The sequence below is a fragment of the Bos indicus x Bos taurus genome, chromosome X (assembly GCF_003369695.1).
Source record: "Bos indicus x Bos taurus breed Angus x Brahman F1 hybrid chromosome X, Bos_hybrid_MaternalHap_v2.0, whole genome shotgun sequence".
In the NCBI taxonomy this organism is placed as follows: Eukaryota; Metazoa; Chordata; class Mammalia; order Artiodactyla; family Bovidae; genus Bos; species Bos indicus x Bos taurus.
This window is the reverse complement of record NC_040105.1, coordinates 64,460,433-64,485,815: the sequence shown is the minus strand read 5'-3', so window position 1 is coordinate 64,485,815 and position 25,383 is coordinate 64,460,433. Positions and strand designations below refer to the sequence as shown.

The window sequence follows — 25,383 nt, the reverse complement described above, 5'->3', positions numbered from 1 at the left end:
TTGTTTTTGGAATTTTCCAGCCTATACTTATATTTATTCTAGAGGTCTTCTTCTTTTGACAAGATGTAATGCTTATTAACTAATTTGTATTCTCAGTTGCTTATTCTCTTTTAATCCACTCTATTAATGAGAGTCTTAATAAGCTCTCATTAGAGTCCAAGCTGTTCACCTGCCTTATGTACTTATCTCACCATTTCTGCACTAATTTGTTAAAGGGTTGGAGTGGAAAATTTATAGTTTATGCTAGGGGAAAGGGAAGATAATTTACAGCCGGTTGAGTGCTACTTAATGGTATTTCACTGCTCACTGTTGCATGTCCTTCTCAACATGCACCAGCTTCTTTTATTTCCTTTCCTCTACTCTCTCTCTTTTACTTTTTTTCTGTCTCTTAATCTTACTTACTTGTAACATCTAAAGAGGCTATCGAGACCAAAAAAAAAAAAAAAAAAATTGGAGATACCAAAACAACATAAGGGTTTTTCACCTTTCTGCATATTTTCCTTTTTTCACTGGCCCTTTCAATGCAGTGGTGTCAGCTCAATAAGTAGACCTGACTTTGGAGTCATATTTGCAGTCAGTATTGATCAATTGAGTCACTTGATTCCTGGATGCCTTATATAATCTTGGATAATAGCTATTCTACTACAGACATTATTAGAAACTAAGAGCTCTCAAAGGACCACTATAGGCTTGAGAACTGAGGTCTAATTATCGTCCTGTTTGTTCATTAGTTCATCCATGAACAAAGGAGTTATGCTACAGCCAGGAGCTTGGGTGGGATGATGGAAGTTAGGAGCTCTTAACTGCCAACCAGGAAATAGGGAATTACAATGGGAATTTACATTTGATAAGTACCTACCATATGCCAGCCACTGTTTTAGATGTTAATACGTACACTATTCCATTGAACCAGAAGCCTAGAATGACTTTTATTCCCATCTTACAGATGGGGAAATTGATGTACTGAGATTCTAAGTAGCTAGCTCCAGGTCACACAGTATGTAGTGCATAAAGATTCAGTCAATTATGGGATACTCTACTGCCTTTGGGCTTTCCAGGTGGTGAAGAATACACCTGCCAATGCAAGAGATGCAGGTTCGATCCCTCGGTCAGGAAAATCCCCTGGAGGAGGAAATACCATTCTAGTATTCTTGTTTGGAAAATCCCATGGACAGAAGAGCTTGGTAGGCTACCGTCTATGGGGTCACAAAGAGTTGGATGCAACTAAGCAACTGAACACACACACACACACACACCCACATTGCCCTTTTCTACCATATTTCTTCCCCTAATTTAGCAATCTGCTGCTGCTGCTGCTGCTGCTAAGTCACTTCAGTCGTGTCCGACTCTGCGACCCCATAGACAGCAGCCCACCAGGCTCCCCCGTCCCTGAGATTCTCCAGGCAAGAACACTGGAGTAGGTTGCCATTTCCTTCTCCAAGGCATGAAAGTAAAAAGTGAAAGTGAAAAGGATTGTGAATTATATACCAGGGTTTAATAGAGGAGGATCCAAAAGAAAAGTATTTAACAGCAGTACTTCCTGTTTTACCCCCTCTTCTTCATGATACTATGTGATTTAGATGCACAAAATTTTGAAGAGGGAAAAGAAATTATTTTTAGAAATCTCATCTTTTCCATAGTAAATAATGACTGAATCTGAGACTCTCAGGGTTGCGAGGAAGCTATGTTAGTGTTCCCAGATTTGAAGCCATAATCTCTTCTCTTCATCTTGTTAGCCAGCTCCGCATCTGGCTTGACTGAGGTGCACAGGGCTTAAAAGAGGGGTATGTGAGGCAAGAGGTGGGAGGCTTGTTAATGTTTTGATATGCGATGTCTTAACACTGCTGTCTCTGAGTGGAGATTTCGGCAGAGGCCAACTCCTTCCTTGCAAGCATCACCCATAGATTTAGCTGGAATCTAACATATTCATATATATATATATTACACACCATCAATGAAATCATTTGTTTGGAGATGGGTAGGTCCCTTGCCCTTGCTGTGAACCTGCAGGGGAGTCATTGGGTATTTTTCTTAAGACTTGACAAGGGCAGGGCAGCAGAAACATATCTTGAATATCAGTGCGCAACATTGTTTATTTTACTTTTCTTTCCTTCTTTGCTCTCTTTTTTTTTTTCTTTCGAAGACCTGCTCTCCTCTTTTCTGTAACCCTTACCATCTGCACTCTTCCCGTAGTAACTGCAGTATGTTTTAGTATTACACTATACTCCCTCACTGTCAGTGATTCTCACCCAGCCCTCTGAACTGCGTCCCCAGAACTTCATGTACAGACTGTGCCCGGAAGCTCAGGCTCTACATCCGCTCTGCGACGGCTCTGCGATTTACGTCCTTTGATTTACGTCACTTTGGGGGAGGAGCTTTCCTAGCGTCCGGCGTCTGGCGTTCTCCTCTTCTTCGACGACTCGCTCTGTGGACTGGGTTTGCGGAGGAGCGCGGTGGCGTCGGCTCTGCCGGCTGCTGTGAGTGATTTTTTTGGTCAGGTACAGGTTAGTTGGGTGGTTTCTAATTAGCGAGGAGATGCTGCCATTAGGTTACCACTTAAAAAATATATATATATTTATTTATTTTAATCAGAGGATAATTACTTTACAGTATTGTAATGGCCTCTGCCAGACATTAACATGAATCGGCCATAGGCAAATACTTTTTAAAGTGGTTCTGAGGCAGTGATTTGAACTATGGAACTGACTCTTGGGTGAAGGAAGGTGGGCAAAAGGCAGGGTTTGGGGACATGGATGAAGTATGGACAGTGGTGTGGGGCCACCAAAAGTGGGAGATATTTATTGTAGTTTGGATGTGACGGACTTAAAATTCGGTTGAAGCTTCATGGTTAGTGACCGTTGGGGGCGCGGAGCTTCATGGTTAGTGACCGTTGGGGGCGCGGAGCTTCATGGTTAGTGACCGTTGGGGGCGGGGAGCTTCATGGTTAGTGACCGTTGGGGGCGCGGAGCTTCATGGTTAGTGACCGTTGGGGGCGGGGAGCTTCATGGTTAGTGACCGTTGGGGGCGCGGAGCTTCATGGTTAGTGACTGTTGGGGGTGGGGAGCTTCATGGTTAGTGACCGTTGGGGGCACGGAGCTTCATGGTTAGTGACTGTTGGGGGTGGGGAGCTTCATGGTTAGTGACCGTTGGGGGCGCGGAGCTTCATGGTTAGTTACCGTTGGGGGAAGGGAGCTGAGGCGCGCTAGTTGGGTCTGCAGAGAGCGGGAAAAAAGACGGTCGCTAGTTGGGTCTGCAGAGAGCGGGAAAAAAGACGGTCAGTGATTGGATGTTTTGAACGTATGAGCGGCAAGGGAGATTTTGAACCAATTAGAGGAGGCAGCAAGAAGACAGACCAATCACAGGGTAGCCCGGGCCCAGGGGGCGGTTTTTGTGTTGCGGGGCAGATGAAAATTTTCTCGAAGCCGAGTTCACGTCGGAGGAGCTTGATCCTGGCGTTCGGTAACTGCTTTTTCTGGGTTTAAAAATCTCCTCAGCATTTTTTCTTTTGGAACAGAACTGACAGGAAAAATTTGAAAAGAAATTTATTGCTAAGCTAGAGAATAAAGGACAGAATATTAAAATATTTTATTTCGTAGGCCTGAGCCGGAGATTCCAAAATGGACGACATTCGTTTTCGTGTCATGGACTTTAAAGGTATCTAGCTTTACACTAGAAAATGTAAAAATAGTAAAGAAAATGTTTAACTATTTGCTGCCTTATCTTATTCAGATCATCTGAATGTATTTTATTTCCTAATTTTGTCTCTTCGGAGTATCCATAGCTCCAAGTTTTCTCATTTACGTATTGGAAAACAATGTTAATGTTTAAGACACTGGAATCCTTTTAAAAACTAGCATAAGGAAATAGAATTCACAATTTTTAGCTTGTTTTCTCGGGATTGTTGTGCATGCATAGTGACTCTGGTTTAATCTGAAATAAAAATCTGTGTTAAAAGGACATTAAAAAAATTACTGCTAGATCCTGAAGTGCCTGTCCATAATCATCAGTGAAAAATAAATTATATCTTGTGTAGCATTAGGTTTAAGTGCATTTTATTATATCTTAATTCTTTTGAAAATTGGTACTCAATGGATGATATTTGTGGGAATTCTTAGTTTAAAAAGCAGTTCAATTGACTAGAAAACTAGATTCCGCAACCATGCCAGGTATGGGAGAGTTTACTGTACTTCTTTTTTGGAGGGACATGATTAGACCTATGGTATATTTGCATTCACGTTCATATAATAATGAAATACGTCATAACCAGATTGGCTAGAAATCTGTGATTTAAAAAAGTTTAGGTCAGTGTTTTGTTAATGCTTATCATTTTACAACAACAACAAAGCCCACTACCACTTAACCTTAAGTTTTAATTTAGGATATGCTATTTTAGGGCTTCGCTTGTGGCTTAGCTGGTAAAGAATCCGCCGGCAACTTGGGAAACCTTGGTTCAATCCCTGGGTTGGGAAGATCCCCTGGTGACAGGAACGGCTACCCACTCCAGTGTTCTGGCCTGGAGAATTCCATGGACTGTATAGTCCATGGGGTCACAAAGAGTTGGACACAACTGAGTGACTTTCACTTTCATTTTAAGGATTAAAAACATTGAGTAGGGATTATTACTTTTAAATATATTGTATTTGAGACCTGGTATTTACATAAATATTTGAAGCACACGGAAAAGTTTAGGAATGTAATGAAGACCTGTAAAACTACCACAAAGTTTTGTTGAATCTTCACATTTTGCCACATGCTTCTAAAAGATTGTGCTTAGTTGCTCAGTTTTGTCTGACTCTTTACGACCCCATGGACTGTAGCTTGCCAGGCTCCTCTGTCCGTGGGAATTCTCTGGGCAAGAATATTGGAGTGGGTTGCGATACCCTCCTCTAGGGGATCTTCCCGACCTAGGGATTGAACCCAGGTCTCCTGCCTTGCAGGTGGATTCTTTACCATCTGAGCCCCCAGGGATGCTCTCTAAAGGATTAAGGTGCCTTTTTTTCATCTTTGAAATATTACATAAATTGTTATCATTTTGTATGATATTTTCCTGCAAGTTGTATTTTTTTTTTGCTCTGTATTATGTTTTGGATATTTACCCATACAGATATTTTAGCTCTAGTTCATTTATTTATACTGCTTATTAGTAATATTACACTGACTATAAGTGTACCACAATTTATTTATCTAATCTCAACAGCATTACAACATTGTGTTTTGAAGAGTTTATCAGGAGCTTTCAAACATTTTTGACTACCACCAACACCAATGGAAAGGAAATATATTTTCCATCACATCTTGGTATATACACACTGTATCAAAAGTTTAATGAAATCATTTTACCCTTATTACATACAGTGCATGTGTATGTAATATTTTCTGTTCTATGCTTTTTGAATGATATTTTCTATTCTATGCTTTTTCTTTTAAAAATGTAAATGTTGGTTATGACTCATTAAATTAATTCATTTCTTGAACACTAGTGGATGAAGCTCTAGGGCAGTGCTGAACAACTGAAACATAGTGCAAACGTAAAGAATTTTGTATTTTTTGTACCACATTAAAAAAGCTTAAACAGATGAAATTAATTTTAACGATACAAATATTTAGCTCAGTATATCCAAAATGCTATCATTTCAACATGTAATCAATATAAAAATTATTAATGAAATAGTTTATATTCTTTTTCTTTTCTAGTCAAAATCATTGAAGTCTAGTATGTATTTTATACTTAAAGCATGTCTCATTTTGGACTTGCCACATTTCAAGTGTTCAATAGTCTCATATGGCTAGTGGCTACCCTATAGTGGCAGTGCTACTCTGGATTGTAATTAAGAATTTGAACTGCTGGGTGAAATGCTATAAGCATCTTTAACTTAACAAATATTGCCAAATCATTGTCAAAAGTAGTTTGAACAATTTATACTGCCTCTTCCTTTCTCTTTCCTTATTATTCTAATATTTGCTTTTGTCAGACTTAAAAAATTTTGCATGATTGAAGGGTGTTATTGTTTTTAAGTAACATTTTATTTTAGGACAGTTTTATATTTACAGAGAGTATAGAGAGTTCTTAGATACTCCTCAGCCAGTTCCATTTGCTCTAATGTATTACATGGATGTTTTAATTTGCATATCTGTTAAGTAGTGAAGTTGGGTATATTTTCATAGATTTATTTTCCATTTGAGGTTTATCTTCTGTGTACATAACCTTTTTAGTCAAGTTTTGTAAAAATGGATCACAAAAGGCCATGTGATAGCTTATTTTCTTCTCAGGGAGAATTGACATAACATCTGTCTTTTTGAATCAACAATTACAGTCAGTTTCAAGGTCAAAAAGGAACAGAAATTGGTCTAAATTATACTCATTGTGTCTAAATCATTGTAACTCCTTTTCTGCATGTCAGCTTTTCAACTATTTTAAAATACTTCTGTCCCTGGAAAGTCTCTTCTTCAGATTCAACATTTTTAGTTCTTTTAGTCATTCCTCATATTACATGGATTCTAGTCCTCTCATCATTTTGTGTGCTGTCCTCTGAACATGCTCTATTCTTTTCATGTTATTCCTTAAAGTATGGTACACAGAACAGAACACAGTTCTCTCGGTTCAGTATGATAAGCTCAAAGTAATCTTTTGCTTTAGATTTAGAAATGATCATTGCTGTCTTTAGATACTGTTATAGCTAAGATTGAATTTTTTTTTCTTTTTTTTGGAAGCTGGCAATCACACCATACTAATGACTCATTTTGAGCTTTTGGTCCCAGAAGACCCTCAGTCTTTTTTTAATACATGCTTATATTAAGCTACATCTTGACTGTCATATTGGTAGAGTTAGTTTCAGAGACTTAAATGCAGGACTTTTTGTTTCTTACGTTAATGTCATTCTGTAATTGGGGATTTAATTTTTGTTCCTGATTATATCTTGTCTCTTATTTCTTGTCTCTCTCTCAACTTCTTCATGCAAATCATTGATAAAATTGTTAAATAGGGTAGAGCCAAGGGCGGAATATTATGTTATTAAAAACTTAAGACTGACATTAATTCATTAGGCAGCAAGCTCTGAGTATGCTTTTTAAAAAAGTATTTATTTTTTTGAATTAATTTTTATTAGAGTATAGTTGATTTACAATGTTGTGCTAGTTTCTGCTTATAGCAAAGTGAATCAGTTATACATGCATATTGTATCCACTCTTTTTTAGATTCTGTTCCCATATAGGTCACTACAGAGTACTGAGTAGCATTTCCTGTGCTATATAGTAGATTCTTTAGTTATCTGTTTTATATAAAGTAGTGTGTATCTGTCAATCCCAGTCTCCCAGTTTATCCCTTCCCCCTTTCCCCCTTGGTAACTAAAATTCTGTTTTCTACATCTGTGACTCTATTGCTGTTTTGTAAATAGGTTCATTTGTACCATTTTTTTAGATTCGACATATGAGCAATATCATATGATATTTATCTTTTTCTGTCTGACTTCACTCAGTGTGACAATCTCTAGGTCCATCCGTTTTGCTGCAGATGAAATTATTTTGTTCTTTTTTTTTTGGATGAGTAATATTCCTCTGTATGTGTGTATGTGTGTGTATATATATAACCACATTCCTCCTTTGATGGACATTTAGGTTGCTTCCATGACCTGGGTATTGTAAATAGTGCTGTAGTGAACATTGGGGCACATGTATCTTTTCAAATTATGGTTTTCTCCAGATATATGTCCATGAGTGGGATTGTTGGGTCATATGGTAGCTCTATATTTGCCTTTTTAAGGAATCTCTATACTGTTTTCCATAGTGACTGTACCAATTTACATTCCCACCATACCCTGTCCAACATTTAATGTTTGTAGATTTTTTGATGATGGCCATTCTGACTTGTGTGAAGTGATACCTCATTGTAGTTTTGATTTGCATTTCTCTAATAATCAGTGATGTTGAGCATCTTTTCATGTACCTCTTGGCCTCTGTATTTGGAGAAATGTCTATTTAGGTCTTCTGTCCAGTTTTTGACTAGGTTGTTTGTTTCTTTGATATCAAGCTACATGAGCTGTTTGTATATTTTAGAGAGTAATCCTTATTGGTCACTTTGTTTGCAAGTATTTTCTCCCATTCAATGTGTTGTCTTTTTATTTTGTTTATGGATTCCTTTTTTTTGGCTGCTCCACAGCATGTGGGATCTTTCCTCCTCTGACTAGGGATCGAACCCACACTCCCTGCATTGAAAGCACAGAGTCTTAACCACTGGACTGCCAGGGAAGTCCTTGCTGCACAAAAGCTTTTAAGTTTAATTAGGTCCCATTTGTTTATTTTTGTTCTTATTTTCATTACTCTAGGAAATGGATCAAAAAAAATCATTCTGTGGTTTATGTTAGAGAGTGTTCTACTTTTCTTTTCTTCTAAGAGGTTTATAGTATCTGGTCTTGCATTTAGGTCTTTAATCTATTTTGAGTTTATTTTTATGTATGGTATTAGAGAGTGTTCTGATTTCATTTTTTTATGTAGCTGTCCAGTTTTCCCAGCAATACTTATTGATGAGGTTCTTTTTTTTTCCATTATATCTTCTTGCCTCCCTTGTCATAGATTAGGTGATCGTAGGTGTGTGGGTTTATCTCTGGACTTTCTATCCTTTTCTGTTGATCTATATTTGTTTTTATGCTAGTACCACATTGTTTTTATTACTATAAACTTTGTAGGATAAGTCTGAAGTCAGGAAACCTGATTCCTCCTGCTCCGTTTTTCTTTCTCAGGATTGCTTTGGGTATTCTGGGTCTTTAGTGTTTCCATACAAAATGTAAATTTTTTTGGTTCTAGTTCTGTGAAAAACTGGCATTGGTAATTTGATTGGGATTATATTGAATCTGTAGATTACTTTGGGTAATATAGTCATTTTCACAATACTGATTTTTCCAATCCAAAAAACATGGTAAATCTTTCGATCTTTTTGTGTTATCTTTGATTTCATCAGTATCTTACAGTTTTCTGAGTAGAGGTCTGTTGCCTCCGTAGATAGGTTAATTCCAAAGTATTTTTTCTTTTGATGTGATAATAAATGAAAGTGTTTCCTTAATTTCTCTTTCTGATCTTTTGTTGTTAGTGTACAGGAATGTAAGAGATTTCTGTATATTCATTTTGTATCTTGCAACTTTACCAAATTCATTGATGAGCTCAAGTACTCTTGAGTATGCTTATTCAACCTGCCTGATTTTCTGTTGTTTCCAAAGCCTGGCCACTGTCTTATTCTGTACTTGGCTTTAACTCTAGATTTAGAATTTTGGTTCATCTCTTTGAAGGCCTCTTGAGGCTCTCTGTATATGAACTTCTGTTACCAATTCCTATTCACCTTTCTCCTCAGCTTTATTGAGATAAAATTGACATATAATATTGTGTAAGTTTAAGATGTACAGCCTAATGATTTTTATATATGTATGTATAGCAAAGTGATTACCACAGTAATGTTGTTTAAGGCATCTATCACCTCACATAGTTACAATTTTGGGGAGAAGGATGAGGGAAATGGGTCCAAGTCTCACATCCATACATGACCACTGGAAAAACCATAGCCTTGACTAGACGGACGTTTGTTGGCAAAGTAATGTCTCTGGTTTTTAATGTGTTAACGCTGTGTAAACAGAAGTTAATTAAGTACTTAGATAAAAATAGCCTTTGGTATGGTGGTAACTAAAACAAACCAGATCTCAGCTGAATAAAAGACTCAGTCAAGAGCAGCAGGGCTCAGCTACAGTGGGTAAGAGGATGTAATGAGAGTAAAACTTATACAGAGACTTTGTAAATCTATACAGATACTTAGGGGTAGGATTGGATGAATTGGCAAGTTGAGTTTGGTTTTTGACCTTCCATTTTATAGGCGTGTGAAGGAAATACCAAATTCACTGAAACATTTATACAATGTGCATTTGATTGAGAGGACTGAGTTGTAGCTTTTTGAGATATTCCTCCTACTGCTATAGTTTGTTCAGAGTAAGTATAATTCTACCCTTTAGTCTCTAAAGTTTAGTGCCCTGGATGAGACTAGATGTATTTCCTCACCAGAATCAAGTTGGAAATTCCTTTTTTGATTAGCATGATCTAGTCATCTCTTGCCTTTTTACGCTCCCTGCTGCCCAGCCAGTTGCCCTCTAAAATTTGACGTACCTTTATCTCCTGATGAACCCAGACTTAAGTTTGCTCCAGTCCCTGAGCCAATTCTGTCTGGAGCAAGAAAGAATAACAGTATTATGAAGTAGGGAAGAGGTTGTTTTGGAATGAAGTCATAGTGGCCATCAGATTTGATATTTAACATGCTATGGGTATACTTTGGGCACCTGTTGAGCTTTATCATTTCTAACTGTCATGGTTTTCATGGAGTTAGCCCTGCTCTGTATCCTTTCCTAGTTGCTCTCAAGGATGAAGGTTCTGCTCAGAACTACAATACATTGCTGTGAATAATTCTCTTAAACTATGGTGCATGCAGTTTCATGTGACTTAGGCATTATGATTCACTGATTGGATTCTGTTGTGCCATACCCAGTTCGTCAGTTGGGTCCTCCTGGAACATTGCATAAGAAAAATGATTGTCTCTCTGACCATAAGATAGGCAGTATGATTTGCAGTGTGATTTTGTCCATCACTAACCTGTTTGTCCAATTTTTTTCCCATGCCCCCTTGACACTGTTTTGGACATTTTGACTGTCCTCATTAAAACCAGCCTCTGTTGGGAGATTTTCTTAGCCCACAACAGAATTATAGTGTAGCACTCTGAATAGTGTTGGCTCATTTATTCTCTCTTTACTATTTTTTAGTTGTCTCAGAGTCCTGGCAAGTCAGTTCTTCCAGGCCTTTCTCAATAGGCCCAATATAGTGGAAAGTATAGGATTTCATATTAGAAAGCCTCAGTTCAAGTCCTAGTTTACTACTTCCTCTTTCTGTCAGTTTTAAGAAGTTACTATGCTTTGTTAAATCTCAGTGCCTGCATCTCATAAAATAAAAATATATTCCAGGACCCTGGTGGTTCAGTGGTTAAAAATCCACTTTGCAGTGCAGGGGATGTGGGTTTGATCCCTGGATAAGGAACTAAGATCCCACATGCCAAGGGACAACTAAGCCTGCATGCTGCAACTAGAGAATCGATATACCACAACTAGAGAGTCTGTGTGCTGCAACTAAGACCCAGCCAAATAAATAAATATTAAAAAAGAAGAAAGTTCTTTAAATAAATAATCTCCCTTACAGAGTACATTGATGATTAAATGAAAATGCATATGAAAAAGCTAAGAGACTATATAAAGCACTAGGCAAATGTTAACTTTATTGTCATTTTTCATCCTTTTCTCACTGAAGAATTTGCAGATAATTATTGTGATTTGGAGTAAAATCTTGCCCCTGGAAAGTCTTTGAACTGCTTTGGCTTTTGAATGACTGCTTGAGTTGATGGAGGTCATGGGGAGAGACTTGGCAGGACTGTTGATAGATTTTTTTTTCCATGTTGTAACAGAATCTCCTGTCCTCAAGGACAGAGAAATTTTCCCTATACTGTACCTAAAATGCTGTCTACCTAATTAGAATTAATTGGTACAGATTAACATGGCTGCCTCAATAGAGTGACTCCCCAGTTTTAACCAGGATGAATCTCATTTAAATTAACTGAAATCATATTGTAAATCATAGTTTATTTCAGTAGCCAGGAAGATAATTTAATCATTTTCTTTCAAAATGTACAATCTTGCTTGATATAACCTTAATACAGGATGTTGTCTTCACATCTCAGGAATAGCCTGTATTTATAGAAGCTTTTTTCTGAACTTCTCCCAGAAGAAAGTCTCTCCTTCATAGTGTAACTCTCAACCATTCAGCTATGTGATCTCTCTTACTTACTCAGCTTTGCTGACTGCATTTTATCCTAAAGAACTCCAGTGCTGTCATTACCTCAGCTGGTGTCAGTCAAGTTGCTCAACTGAATGACACTGAAAATATGTTTTGAAAGGATCAGGTTATTTTGACAAAGAATGAATTATATAAAACATTAAGAGAACATTCACAAGTCAGAATCACAGTCTCATATACTATGTAACTAGGAGTTATAATTGATATTCTAATAAAATATCTGGATTAAAAAAAAAGTCAAATTTAAAAGTTTTATATTGGTTTTTTTCTTTTTTAAAACTTAGTTTTAAATTAGTTTATTTATTTTAATTGGAGGATAAGTACTTACAGGTATACATGTGTCCTCCTCCTGAAACTCCTTCCCTCTTCCCTCCCCACTGTATCTCTCTTGGTTGTCCCAGAGCACTGGCTTTGGGTACCCTGCTTCATGCATTGAACTTTCACTGGTCATCTGTTTTAAATATGGTAATGTACATATTACAGTGCTATTCTCTCAAATCATCCCACCCTCGCATTCTCCCACTGAGTCCAAAGTCTGTCCTTTATGTCTGTGTCTCCTTTGCTGCCCTGCATGTTGGATCGTTGGTGCCATCTTTCTAAATTCCATATATATGTGTTAATATACTGTATTTATCTTTCTCTTTCTGACTTACTTCACTCTATATGATAGGCTCCAGGTTCATCCACCTCATTAGAACTGACTCAAATGTGTTTCTTTTTTATAGCTGAGTAATATTCCATTGAGTATATGTACCACAACTTCTTTTTTTATTATTTTATTTTATTTAACTTTACAATATGGTATTGGTTTTGCCATATATCGAAATGAATCTGCCACAGGTATACATGTGTTCCCCATCCTGAACCCTCCTTCCTCCTCCCTCCCTATACCATCCCTCTGGGTCGTCCCAGTGCACCAGCTCCAAGCATCCAGTATCGTGCATCGAACCTGGACTGGCGACTTGTTTCATATATGATATTATACATATTTCAGTGCCATTCTGCCAAATCATCCCACCCTCTCCCTCTCCCACAGAGTCCAAAAGACTGTTCTATACAACTTCTTTATCCATTCATCTGCCGATGGAATCAAGGTTGCTTCCATGTCCTAGCTATTGTAAATAGTGCTGCAATGAATATTGGGGTACATGTGTCTCTTTGAATTCTGGTTTCCTCCATATGCCCAGCAGTGGGATTACTGGGTCATATGGCAAGTTCTAGTACCAGTGTTTTAAGGAATCTCCATACTGTTCTCCATAGTGGCTGTACCAGTTTGCATTCCCACCAACAGTGTAAGAGGGTTCCCTTTTCTCCACACCCTCTCCAGCATTTATTGGTTGTGGACTTTTTGATGATGATCATTCTGACTGGTGTGAGATGATAATTATTCTGGCTTTGGTTTGCATTTCTCTGAATTGAGTATTGTTGAACATCTTTTCATGTGTTTAATAGCCATCTGTATGTCTTCTTTGGAGAAATGTCTGTTTAGGTCTTTTGCCCACTTTTTGATTGGGGTGTTCTTTTTTCTGATACTGAGCTGCATGAGCTGCTTATATATTCTGGAGAAAATTCTTTGTCATTTGTTTCCTTTGCTATTTTCTCCCATTCTGAGGGCTGTCTTTTCACACTGCTTATAGTTTCCTTCAAGCTTTTAAGTTTAATTAGATCCCATTTGTTTATTTTTGTTTTTATTTCCATTGCTCTGGCAGGTGAGTCATAGAGGATCTTGCTGTGATTTATGTTGGAGAATGTTCTGCCTATGTTTTCCTCTAAGAGGTTTATAGTTTCTGGTCTTACATTTAGGTCTTTAATCCATTTTGAGTTTATTTTTGTGTATGATGTTAGAAAGTGTTCTTTCATTCTTTTACACGTAGTTGCCCAGTTTTCCCAGCACCACTTGTTGAAGAGACTGTCTTTTCTCCATTGTATATTTTTGCCTCCTTTGTCAATGATAAGGTGTGCATAGGTGTGTGGATTTATCTCTGGACTTTCTGTTTTGGTCCATTGATTTATATTTCTGTCTTTGTGCCAATATCATACTTTCTTGATGACTCTGGCTTTGTAGTATAGTCTGAAGTCAGGCAGGTTGATTCCTCCAGTTCCATTCTTTCTTCTCAAGATTGCTTTGGCTATTTGGGGACTTTTGTGTTTCCATACAAATTGTGAAATTATTTGTTCTAGTTCTGTGAAAAATACTGTTGGTAGTTTGATAGGGATTGCATTGAATCTGTGGATTGCTTTGGGTAGTATACTTATTTTCACTATATTGATTTCTTTGAATCCAAGAACATGACATATTTCTCCATCTGTTGTGTCATCTTTCATTTCTTTCATCAGTGTTTTATAGTTTTCTGTATACAGGTCTTTTGTTTCTTTAGGGAAGTTTATTCCTAAATATTTTATTCTTTTCATTGCAGTGGTGGATGGTATTATTTCCTTAATTTTTCTTTCTAATTTTTTTCATTGTTAGCATACAGGAATACTAGGGATTTTTGTGTATTAATATTATATCCTGTGATTTTACCATATTCACTGTTTAGCTCCAGTGGCTTGGACCTGGGAAGTGCATGCCACCTTGGGCTGTGGCGACTCCCATGTGGTCCATCCATTGTGAGCACATCCAACCCACACATCTCAGTGGTGTTTGTTATCCCTCCCTTGCCACTGCACAACTGAGCAAGTGAGCCTGAGTAAGTGGCCACTTTTGTCCCCTCATGTCAGCGCAGGAATGAGACACTGAAGAGACTTGCAAGCAGAGGAGGCCAACCTAAGCAAAGAAAAGAAAGGGGAACTGCCCCAGAAGTGGCAGGTGCAACAGATTAAAATCCTGCAGTTAAGCTGAGACTGCATTTGAGGGGCAACTGTTGACTTTGAGAACAAGTACAAGCTGGAACAAGGGATTATCTGACACTGAAATGACCCCACACTGCTTACAACAGCTCCAGAGAAATTCCTAGATATATTTTTCTATATAATTACTATTTTTTAAAAGTTTATTATTTCTTTTTATTTTTTATTCTTATTTTTTCCTGTTTTTTAAACTTTCTTCCCCATCCTCATTTTCCTCATACTATCCTAATATGGTTCTTTATGTTCAATTTACTTTTTTTTTATATTGTACTTTTAAGAGTCCAATTTTTCTATGTTTTTAATTTTTGCTTTTTGATCTTTTGTTATTAATTTTGTACCTTTAAGAGTTTAATTTCTAATACCCATTTTCACTTAGGAATTTGATTACTGGCTTGATTGCCTTCTTCTCTTTTGACTACTCCCCCTTTTCTCCTCCTGATCACCTCTATCTCCTTCCTCCCTCTTCTCTATATAACTCTGTGAATCTCTTTGGGTGTTGCTGGCTGTGGGGAGTTGTTTCACCATTGACCTAAGGGTTTTGTCTTCTGAGTTGTGTGGACAGAGAAGTCTTGATGCTACTGTCAGAGGTTGGGATTGAAACCCAGAAGCAGGAGGCTCAACTCCAGAACTTTGGACTATCATAGAATTCCTGACCCCAAGGAATATTTTTCCTATGACATACCTACACTGAGACCACACTCCACCCAAGAGGCAGCAAGCTTCAGTGCCAGACACCCCACACTAATGGTTTTTTTCTTTTCAAAAACATTTTAAGAAATCTTTCTAAATGATACTTGGATTTTTTTAAAACACTTAAAAATTTTTCCTAATTTTTTAAAAATTGTGGTATAATTGACATACAACATCATGTTGGTTTCAAGTGTGCAACATAATGATTCAATATTTATGTATATTACAAAATGATCAGCATAATAAATCTAATTTAACATCCATCACTATACATAGTTAGAAATTTTTCTTGTGTTGATAAATTTTAAGATTTAGTCTTAGCAGTTTTTTACTCTTAGCAATTTAAAAATATATAATAGTTGTCATGCTATACATCACATTCCTATGACCTATGTATTTTATAACTGAAAGTGTATCTTTTGATTTCCTTTACCCATTTGGCCCACTCTGCCTCCTGCTTCTGACAACCACCAATCTATTTCCTGTATCTATGGGCTTTCTCTTTTTAATGTCTCTATGTGTCAGTGAGATCATATAGTATTTGTCTTTCTCCGACTTGTTTCACTTAGCATAACACCTTTAAAGTCCATCCATGTTGCAGATGGCAAGATTTCATTCTTTTATGGCTGAATAATATTCTTTTGTATATATTTACCACATTTTCTTTATTCATTCATCCATTGATGGGCACTTAGGTTCTTTCCACGTCTTCAGTTCAGTCACAGTTGTGTCCGACTCTTTGCGACCCCATGAACTGCAGCACGCCAGGCCTCCCTGTCCATCACCAACTCCCGGAGTCCACCCAAACCCATGTCCATTGTGGCGGTGATGCCATCCAATCATCTCATCCTCTGTCGTCCGCTTCTCCTCCTGCCCTCAATCTTTCCCAGCATCAGGGTCTTTTCAAATGAGTCAGCTCTCTGCATCAGGTGGCCAAAGTATTGGAGTTTCAGCTTCAACATTAGTCCCTCCAGTGAACACCCAGGACTGATCTTCTTTAGGATGGACTGGTTGGATCTCCTTGCAGTCCAAGGGACTCTCAAGAGTCTTCTCCAACAGCACAGTTCAAAAGCATCAATTCTTCAGCGCTCAGCTTTCTTCACAGTCCAAGTCTCACATCCATACATGACTACTGGAAAAAACATAGCTTTGACTAGATGGACCTTTGTTGACAAAGTAATGTCTCTGTTCTTTAATATGCTGTCTAGGTTGGTCATAACTTTCCTTCCAAGGAGTAAGCATCTTTTAATTTCATGGCTGCAATCACCATCTGCAGTGATTTTGGAGCCCAGAAAAATAAAGTCAGCCACTGTTTCCACTGTTTCCCCATCTATTTGCCATGAAGTGATTGGGACCGGATGCCGTGATCTTAGTTTTCTGAATGTTGAGCTTTAAGCCAACTTTTTCACTCTCCTCTTTCACTGTCATCAAGAGGCTCTTTAGTTCTTCTTCACTTTCTGCCATAAGGGTGGTGTCATCTGCATCTCTGAGGTTATTGATATTTCTCCCAGCAATCTTGATTCCAGCTTATGCTTCCTCCAGCCCAGCGTTTCTCATGATGTACTCTGCATATAAGTGAAATAAGCAGGGTGACAATATATAGCCTTGACGTACTCCTTTTCCTATTTGGAACCAGTCTGTTGTTCCATGTCCAGTTCTAACTGTTGCTTCTTGATCTGCATACGGTTTCTCAAAGAGGCAGGTCAAGTGGTCTGGTATTCCCATCTCTTTCAGGATTTTCCACAGTTTATTGTGATCCACACAGTTAAAGGCTTTAGCAGAAATAGGTGTTTTTCTGGAACTCTCTTGCTTTTTCGATGATCCAGCGGATGTTGGCAGTTTGATCTCTGGTTCCTCTGCCTTTTCTAAAACCAGCTTGAACATTTGGAATTTCATGGTTCACATATTGCTGAAGCCTGGCTTGGAGAATTTTGAGCATTACTAGCATGTGAGATGAGTGCAATTGTGTGGTAGTTTGAGCATTCTTTGGCATTACCTATCTTTGGGATTGAAATGAAAACGGACCTTTTCCAGTCCTGTGGCCACTGCTGAGTTTTCCAAATTTGCTGACATATTGAGTGCAGCACTTTCACAGCATCATCTTTTAGGATTTGAAATAGCTAAACTGGAATTCCATCACCTCCACTAACTTTGTTCATAGTGATGCGTCCTAAGGCCCACCTGACTTCACATTCCAGGGTGTCTGGCTCTAGGTGAGTGTGAGTGATCAACCCCTCGTGATTATCTGGGTTCTGAAGATCTTTTTTGTACAGTTCTTTGGTGTATTCTTGCCACTTCTTAATATCTTCGGCTTCTGTTAGGTCCATACCATTTCTGTCCTTTATTGAGACCATCTTTGCATGAAATGTTCCCTTGGTATCTCTAATTTTCTTTAAGAAATCTCTAGTCTTCCCCATTCTCTTGTTTTCCTCTATTTTTTTACATTGATCACTGAGGAAGGCTTTCTTACCTCTCCTTGCTATTCTTTGGAACTCTGCATTCAGATGCTTATATCTTTGCTTTTCTCCTTTGCTTTTCGCTTCTCTCCTTTTCACAGCTATTTGTAAGACCTCCTCAGACAGCCATTTTGCTTTTTTGCATTTCTTTTTCTTGGGGGATGGTCTTGCTCCCTGTACAATGCCATGAACCTCCATCCATAGTTCATCAGGCACTCTGTGTATCAGATCTAGTCCCTTAAATCTATTTCTCACTTCCACTGTATAATCATAAGGGATTTGATTTAGGTCATACCTGAATAGACTCTTATGCTGGGAGGGATTGGGGGCAGGAGGAGAAGGGGACGACAGAGGATGAGATGGCTGGATGGCATCACCAATTCGATGGACATGAGTTTGGGTGAACTCTGGAAGTTGGTGATGGACAGGGAGGCCTGGCGTACTGCAATTCATGGGGTCGCAAAGAGTTGGACACGACTGAGCGACTGAACTGAACTGAACTGAATGGTCAGTGGTTTCCTCCACTTTCTTCAGTTTAAGTCTGAATTTGGCAATAAGCAGTTCATGATCTGAGCCACAGTCCACTACTGGTCTTGTTTTTGCTGACTGTATAGAGCTTCTCCATCTTTGGCTGCAAAGGATATAATCAGTCTAATTTTGGTGTTGACCATTTGGTGATGTCCATGTGTAGTCTTCTCTTCCACATCTTAGCTATTGTAAATAGTCCTGCAGTGAACATGAGTTTGCACATATCTTTTCAATTAGTTTTTAAATTTTCTTCAGATAAATACCTAGAAGTAGAATCATATGGTAGTTTTGTTTTTAATTTTTTGAGGAACTTTACTGTTTTCCATAGTGGCTGCACCAATTTACATTTCCGCTGACAGTGCTGAGGCATCCCTTTTCTCCAGATTACTGCCAACACTTCTTATTGCTTGTCTTTTTTTATGATGGCCATTCTAACAGGTGTGAAGTGATATCTCATTGTGGTTTTGATTTGCATTTCTTTGATGATAAATGATGTTGAGCTTCTTTTCTTCGTGTACCTAGTGGTCTTCAGTATGTTTCTTAAGTTTGAGTTTTTACCATTAAGTTGTCTGATTTCTTTATATGTTTTGGATATTAAGCCCTTATCAGATATATGATTTGCAAATATTTTCTTCCATTCTAAACTTTTCTAAATCTGTTATCAGTATTTTGAGCAAGGAATAATGGTTACCTAATCTTAGAAGAATAAAAAAATTTAATATTAGCCTATTAACTGCTTTATGGGAGTAAGGAAGCTAGAGGTTTTTATTTTCATATGTATCATTACTTGAGGCCTCTGAAATATATATGGTATGTTTTCCCTAAAATCTGATCATGAAGGGTTCTAAAGATTCTATGAGCTTTAAAAAATATTTGAGTATATTTGAAAATAATTTGCTTTGTGAAGTGGCTATGTGAATCTATTTTCTGATATTTAACAAAGAATTTAATTTAGAAGATGTATTGTTTATTTTAACAGGTTAAAAATCTGTTTATTGTAGCAGATTAAAAATATTCCAGAAGGTGTTCTTATTAGTATCGTTAAAGCTAGTTAATGCTCAGAAGCAGTGCAAGAAATTAGAGACGTAGGTTATGGAGACCTCTGTTACATGAGTTTGTAAAAACTTCAATTTTGGTAATGTGAAAAGCATCAATTATGGTTATACATCATGTTTTAATTTTAAGGAATTCTATGGCTTAATCAGGTTCAGCCATATGGATTCTGAAGCTCAAGTCTTTTAGAAAATGGTGAAATTATTTGTATAGTATTCAGTAACTGGTTAATGTTGTTGCTAACTGAGCATGTCATTTTTTTTCTCAGAAAGTAGGGTCAAGACTTCAGAGTATGTCTGCCTAATGTTTGAATGTATTAATAAGTATCTCAGTTTTACAGGGCATATATCTTAAGTCTCCCTTCAGAATTTCTACATTTTGTAGTTTTGAAGACATTGTTAATTTCTATTTTATAGTTTTAAAATGACCTATTAATAACAATACTATTTGTGAAGTCAATGCATTTTACTTTGAGAATGAGTAATGATAATTAAGTTATAAACAAGTGAGTCCTAGGAAATAGAAAATGTATTTGAAAATTGTACTCTTCCTTTAGCTAAAATAAACTTTATCTCCAGTTCAGTTTTACCCTAAGGATCATTGAAGTTTCTTCATGCTGTAGGAACAGATTTCAGAATGATTTGCTAGTTTCAGCCAGTGTTGATAGTTCATGTCACTTTTATCATTTGTTATTTCAGAAACTATTGAAAACCTAATTGCGACAGACATTTCACCTACCACACCTGCGGCAATTGATAGACTCTTCATGGATATAGGAAATATCAACAGAGAGTCTATGGCTGAAATACAGGATTCTCAGGTTGGTATAAAAATAATTTCATTTCGATATTTGGCAAAACTAATACAATATTGTAAAGTTTAAAAATAAGATAAAATTAAAAAAATAACTTTATGATAAGTTTTTATGATTCACTGTTTTAATTAATGTATAAATAAAAAAACAATCTTCATGATTAACATGAAATCTAAATACATAGAAATCAAGCCTAATGGCACATTTAGGGAAAATAGTGTTTTAGAAACCAATGGAAAAATATGTCTCAAATTACTATGTACTATTTAACCTCTCTAGGCTTCACTCTTCTCATATGTTAAAAGGAGAATAATAAAACCCACCTCCCAATGTTGTTATGAATAGTGAACAAAATAACATATTTTAGGTCCTGGGTTGTTGTTGTTCAGTTGCTAAGTCGTGTCTGACTTTATGACTCACGGACTGTACCACACCAGGCTCCCCTGTCCTTCACTATCTCCTGGAGTTTGCTCAGATTCATGTCCTCTGAGTTAGTGATGCTGTCTAACCGTCTCATTCTCTCCTGCCCCCTTCTCCTTTAGCTTTTAGTCTTTCAGGGCCTTTTCTAATGAGTTGGCTCTTTGAATCAGGTGGCCAAAGTACTAGAGCTTCGGCTTCAGCATCATTCCATTCAGGGTTGGTTTCCTTTAGGATTGACTGGTTTGATCTCCTTGCAGGCAAAGGGACTCTCAAGAGTCTTCTCCAGCACCACAGTTTGAAAGCATCAGTTCTTCAGTGCTCAGCGTTCTTTATGGTCCAGCTATCATATCTGTATATGATTACTGGAAAAACCATAGCTTTGACTATACAGACCTTTGTTGGCAAAGTGATGTCTCTGCTTTTAATATGCTGTCGAGATTTGTTATATAGCTTTTATTCCAAGGAGCAAGCATCTTCTAATTTCATGGCTGTGCTCACCATCCGCAGTGATTTTGGAGCCCCTTCTATGTGCCATGAAGTGATGGGATCAGATGCCATGATCTTAGTTTTTTTAATTAAGCCAGCTTTTTCACTTTCCTCTTTCACCCTCATCAAGAGGCTCTTAAGTTCTTCCCTTTCTGCCATTGGGGTGGTGTCATCTGCTTATCTGAGATTTTTGGTATTTCTCCTGGCAATCTTAATTCCATCTTGTGATGAATTCAGCCCTGCATTTTGCATAATGTACTCTGCATGTAATTAACAGGGTGACAATATACAGCCTTGTCATACTCCTTTCTCAGTTTTGAACCAATCAGTTGTTCCATGTCCAGTTGTAATTGTTACTTCTTACCTGCATACAAGTTTCTCATGAGACAGATAAGATGATCTGGTATTCCTGTCTCTTTAATAATTTTCCATAGTTGTGATTAACACAGTCAAAGGCTTTAGCGTAGTCAATGAAGCAGAAGATGTTTTTCTGGAATTCCCTTGCTTTCTGTATGATCCAACGGTTGTTGGCAATTTGATCTCTGGTTCCTCTGCTTTTTCTAAACCCATCTTATACATAGTAGTTAGTCACTTAATAGCAATTCTCTTTTCCTTCCTTTTGCAGTAGAATAAGAAACTACCTAGTAGTGGGGAACTCAGTTGAATATAAGCCTTCGGAGGTAGTGCTTTTTTTGAGGGGAGGGTATTTTTTTTCTAGTGTTTAATTGGAAGTCTGTCACTTAATTTTGAAATTGCCTTGAGGTTCTGAAACGTTTTGATAATGTTTACCTTGGGCAGATCCTTCCATTTAGGTGACTGTACAAATGGAAAGGTGAGAAGAAAGTTTATTGTAAATATCTTTCATATGAAGGGCACAGCAACCCACTCCAGTATTCTTGCCTGGAGAATCCCATGGGCAGAGGAACCTGGTGGGCTACAGTCCATGGGGTCACAAAGAGTCGGACACGACTGAGTGACTAATACCCACACACACACACATATGTAGCTTTATATATGATTCATATGCCATATAATTTACCCAAGTGTACAAGTCAATGATTTTTAGTATTTCACAGAGTTGTATACTCATCACCAAAGTGAACTTCAGAACATTTTCATCACCCCGGAAAGAAACATGCTCTATTTCCTTCTTTCTTCTCCAGCTCTAGACAGCTTCTAATCTACTTTCTGTCCCTATGGATTTGCCTATTCTGGACATATTATATAAATGGAATTATACAGTATGTGGTCTTTTGGGACTGACTGCTTTCACTTGAAAGTGAAAGTCCAAGTCGCTCAGTTGTGTCCAACTCTTTGCGACCCCCAGGCCAGAATACTGGAGTGGGTAACCTCTACTTTCTCCAGGGGATCTTCCCTTAGCATAATGTTTTCAAAGTTCTTTCATGTTGTAGCATGTATCTGTAACTCATTACCTTTTATGGCTGAATAACATTTCATTCTTTGGGTACGTCACATTTTGTATATCCATTCATCTGTTGATGAACATTTGGGCTGTTTATACCTTTTGGCTGCTATAAATAATGTTGCTATGGCACTATTAACAATATCTAGGACATGGAAGCAACCTAGATGTCCACTGACAGATGAATGGATAAGGAAGTTGTGGTACATATTCACAAAGGAATATTGTTGTTGTTCAGTCACTAGGTCATTTCTAACTCTTTGCAACTCCATGGACTGTAGCACACCACCACTCTCTGTTCCTCACTATCTCCCAGAGTTTGCCCAAGTTCATGTCCATTGAATTGGTGATGCTATCCAACTGTCTCATCCTCTGCCACCCTCTTTTGCTTTCAGTCTTTCCCAGCATCAGGGTCCATCAGTAATGGAATATTATTCAGCTATAAAAAGGAATGCATTTGAGTCAGTGCTAATGAGGTAGATCAACCTAGAGCATATTATACAGAGTGAAGTAAGTCAGAAAGAGAAAGACAAATATCATATATTAATGCGTATGTATGGAGTCTAGAAAGATAGTATTGATGATCCTATTTGCAGGGCAGCAAAGGAGATACACTTTGCTGTCTGTGTCTACAGAATAGACTTCTGGACACAGTGAGGGAAGGACAGGGTGGAATGATTTGAGAGAATAGCCTTGAAGCATATACGCTGCTGCTGCTCCTGCTGCTAAGTTGCTTCAGTCGTGTCCGACTCTGTGCGACCCCAGAGATGGCAGCCCACCAGGCTGTCCCGTCCCTGGGATTCTCCAGGCAAGAACACTGGAGTGGGTTGCCATTTCCTTCTCCAATGCATGAAAGTGAAAAGTGAAAGTGAAGTCGCTCAGTCGTGTCCAACTCCCAGCGACCCCATGGACTGCAGCCCACCAGGCTCCTCCATCCATGGGATTTTCCAGGCAAGAGTACTGGAGTGGGTTGCCATTGCCTTCTCCAACGTATATGCTAGTATATGTAAAATAGATAGCCAGTGGGAGTTGGATGTATTACACAGAGAACCCAAAGCTGGTGCTCTGTGATACCTTAGAGGGGTGGGATGGGGAGGGAGGTGGGAGGAGGGTTCTAGAGGGAGGGGACATATATATACCTATGGCCAGTTCATGTTGATGTATGGCAAAAACCATCACAATATTGTTAAGTAATATCCTCTAATTAAAAAAGTATTAATCCAAGTGAAAAAAAGCTCTTGATATTTTAATAAGGATTATATTAAATCTATATATAAATCTGAGGAGAATGAATGTGTTAAAAATAATGCTGCTATGAGCATTCATGTACAGGTTTTACATATTTTAAAACATTTATCTTTTAATTGAAGGATAATTGCTTTACAGAAATTTTGTTGGTTTCTGTCATTTCTTCCAGGTATATACCTAAGAGTGAATTTGCTGGTCATATAGTAACTCTTTTGTTTTTGAGGAACTGCTGGATTGTTTTCCAAAGTGACTGTACCATTTTACATTCCCAACAGCAGTGTATGAGTGACCCAATTTTTCCACATCAGGAGCAAAATTTATTGTTATCTGTCTTTTTGATTATAGCCATCCTAGTGAATGTAAAGTAGTATCTCACTGTGCTTGTTTTATTTTTAATTGTGGTAAAGTATACATAACATAAAATTTACCATCTTAACTATTTTAAAATGTAAAATTCAGTAGTATCAAGTACATTCACATCATTGTGCAACCAACTCCTGAACTCTTTTCATCTTGAAAAACTGAAATTCTATACCTGTTAAACAACTACTTCATTTTCCTTTTCCCCAGACTCTGTCAACCACCATTCTGCTTTCTATCTCCATAAGTTTGACTACTCTTGGTACCTCATATAAGTGGAATCATAACAGTATTTATTGTTTTGTGACTCTAGGGCGTGTGGACTTTAGTAGTTGTGGCATGCAGGCTTAGTTGTCCTGAGAAATGTAGAATCTTCCTGGACCAAGAATTGAACCTATGTCCCCTGTGTTGGCAGGTGGAGTCTTAACCACTGGGCCACCAGGGAGGTCCATGATCACTGTCTTAAATGACTGAATAACATTCCATCTAGTAGATTTATTGTAATTTATCTATATATTTCTTTATTACTGAGTGCTTATATTGTTCTTAATTTTTCACTATTGTAAATAATGATATGAGGAACACTATTAAGTGCAGAGATTATCCCCTCCATATTTTAGATTATTTCAGTAAAACAATTAACTGTGTCAAAAGATAAGAACATTTTTGGCTCTTTTTACATATTGTTAAATTGCTTTCTAAAATATCAAAAAAGGCAACTTCTTTAAGTTGCTTTATTCTGGATGTTAATATTTCCCTCTAAATACCATTTGTTTTTCTGGGAAATTTTGAGTCAAATATTAACTCCATGTGCTTTTGATGAAACATATCAAATAATACTTCATGTGAAAGTCATCATTAGGTCAGTTGTGGGATGGGGATACTATGTGAGAGAGATGGAGGTAAGCATGACAATTAGCTGCAGAATAGTTAGTGAAATGATGGCCATGCCAAATAAATAATCTGTTTAAAGCAGAGCTCATCAGGGAAATTTGAAACCATAGGGGGAAAAAGTGGCACTGGAGAAAATAAACGAATAAACTAAAATACAATTGTGTACCATTATTGTACACAAACTGAGTTTAAATTTTTTTTCCAGTTATTATTCCTTTTAGTCATTTGCTATCAATATGTTTATGATAAGAATGGTAGGTATATAACTTGTATTGTCGTCACTATAGCACACT

General features: G+C 37.5%; 1 protein-coding gene across 1 annotated transcript in view; it reads left to right on the top strand.

The window, feature by feature from the left end:
- Positions 1-2,366: 2,366 nt before the first annotated feature.
- TEX11 (testis expressed 11) overlaps positions 2,367-25,383 on the top strand; it is a 203,933-nt gene continuing 180,916 nt past the window's right edge. The window contains exons 1-3 of the mRNA XM_027534571.1: positions 2,367-2,477; positions 3,597-3,654; positions 20,144-20,265. Coding sequence (XP_027390372.1) covers positions 3,618-3,654; positions 20,144-20,265 — 159 coding nt within the window. The 5' untranslated portion in view covers positions 2,367-2,477; positions 3,597-3,617. The remainder of the gene's footprint in view (positions 2,478-3,596; positions 3,655-20,143; positions 20,266-25,383) is intronic.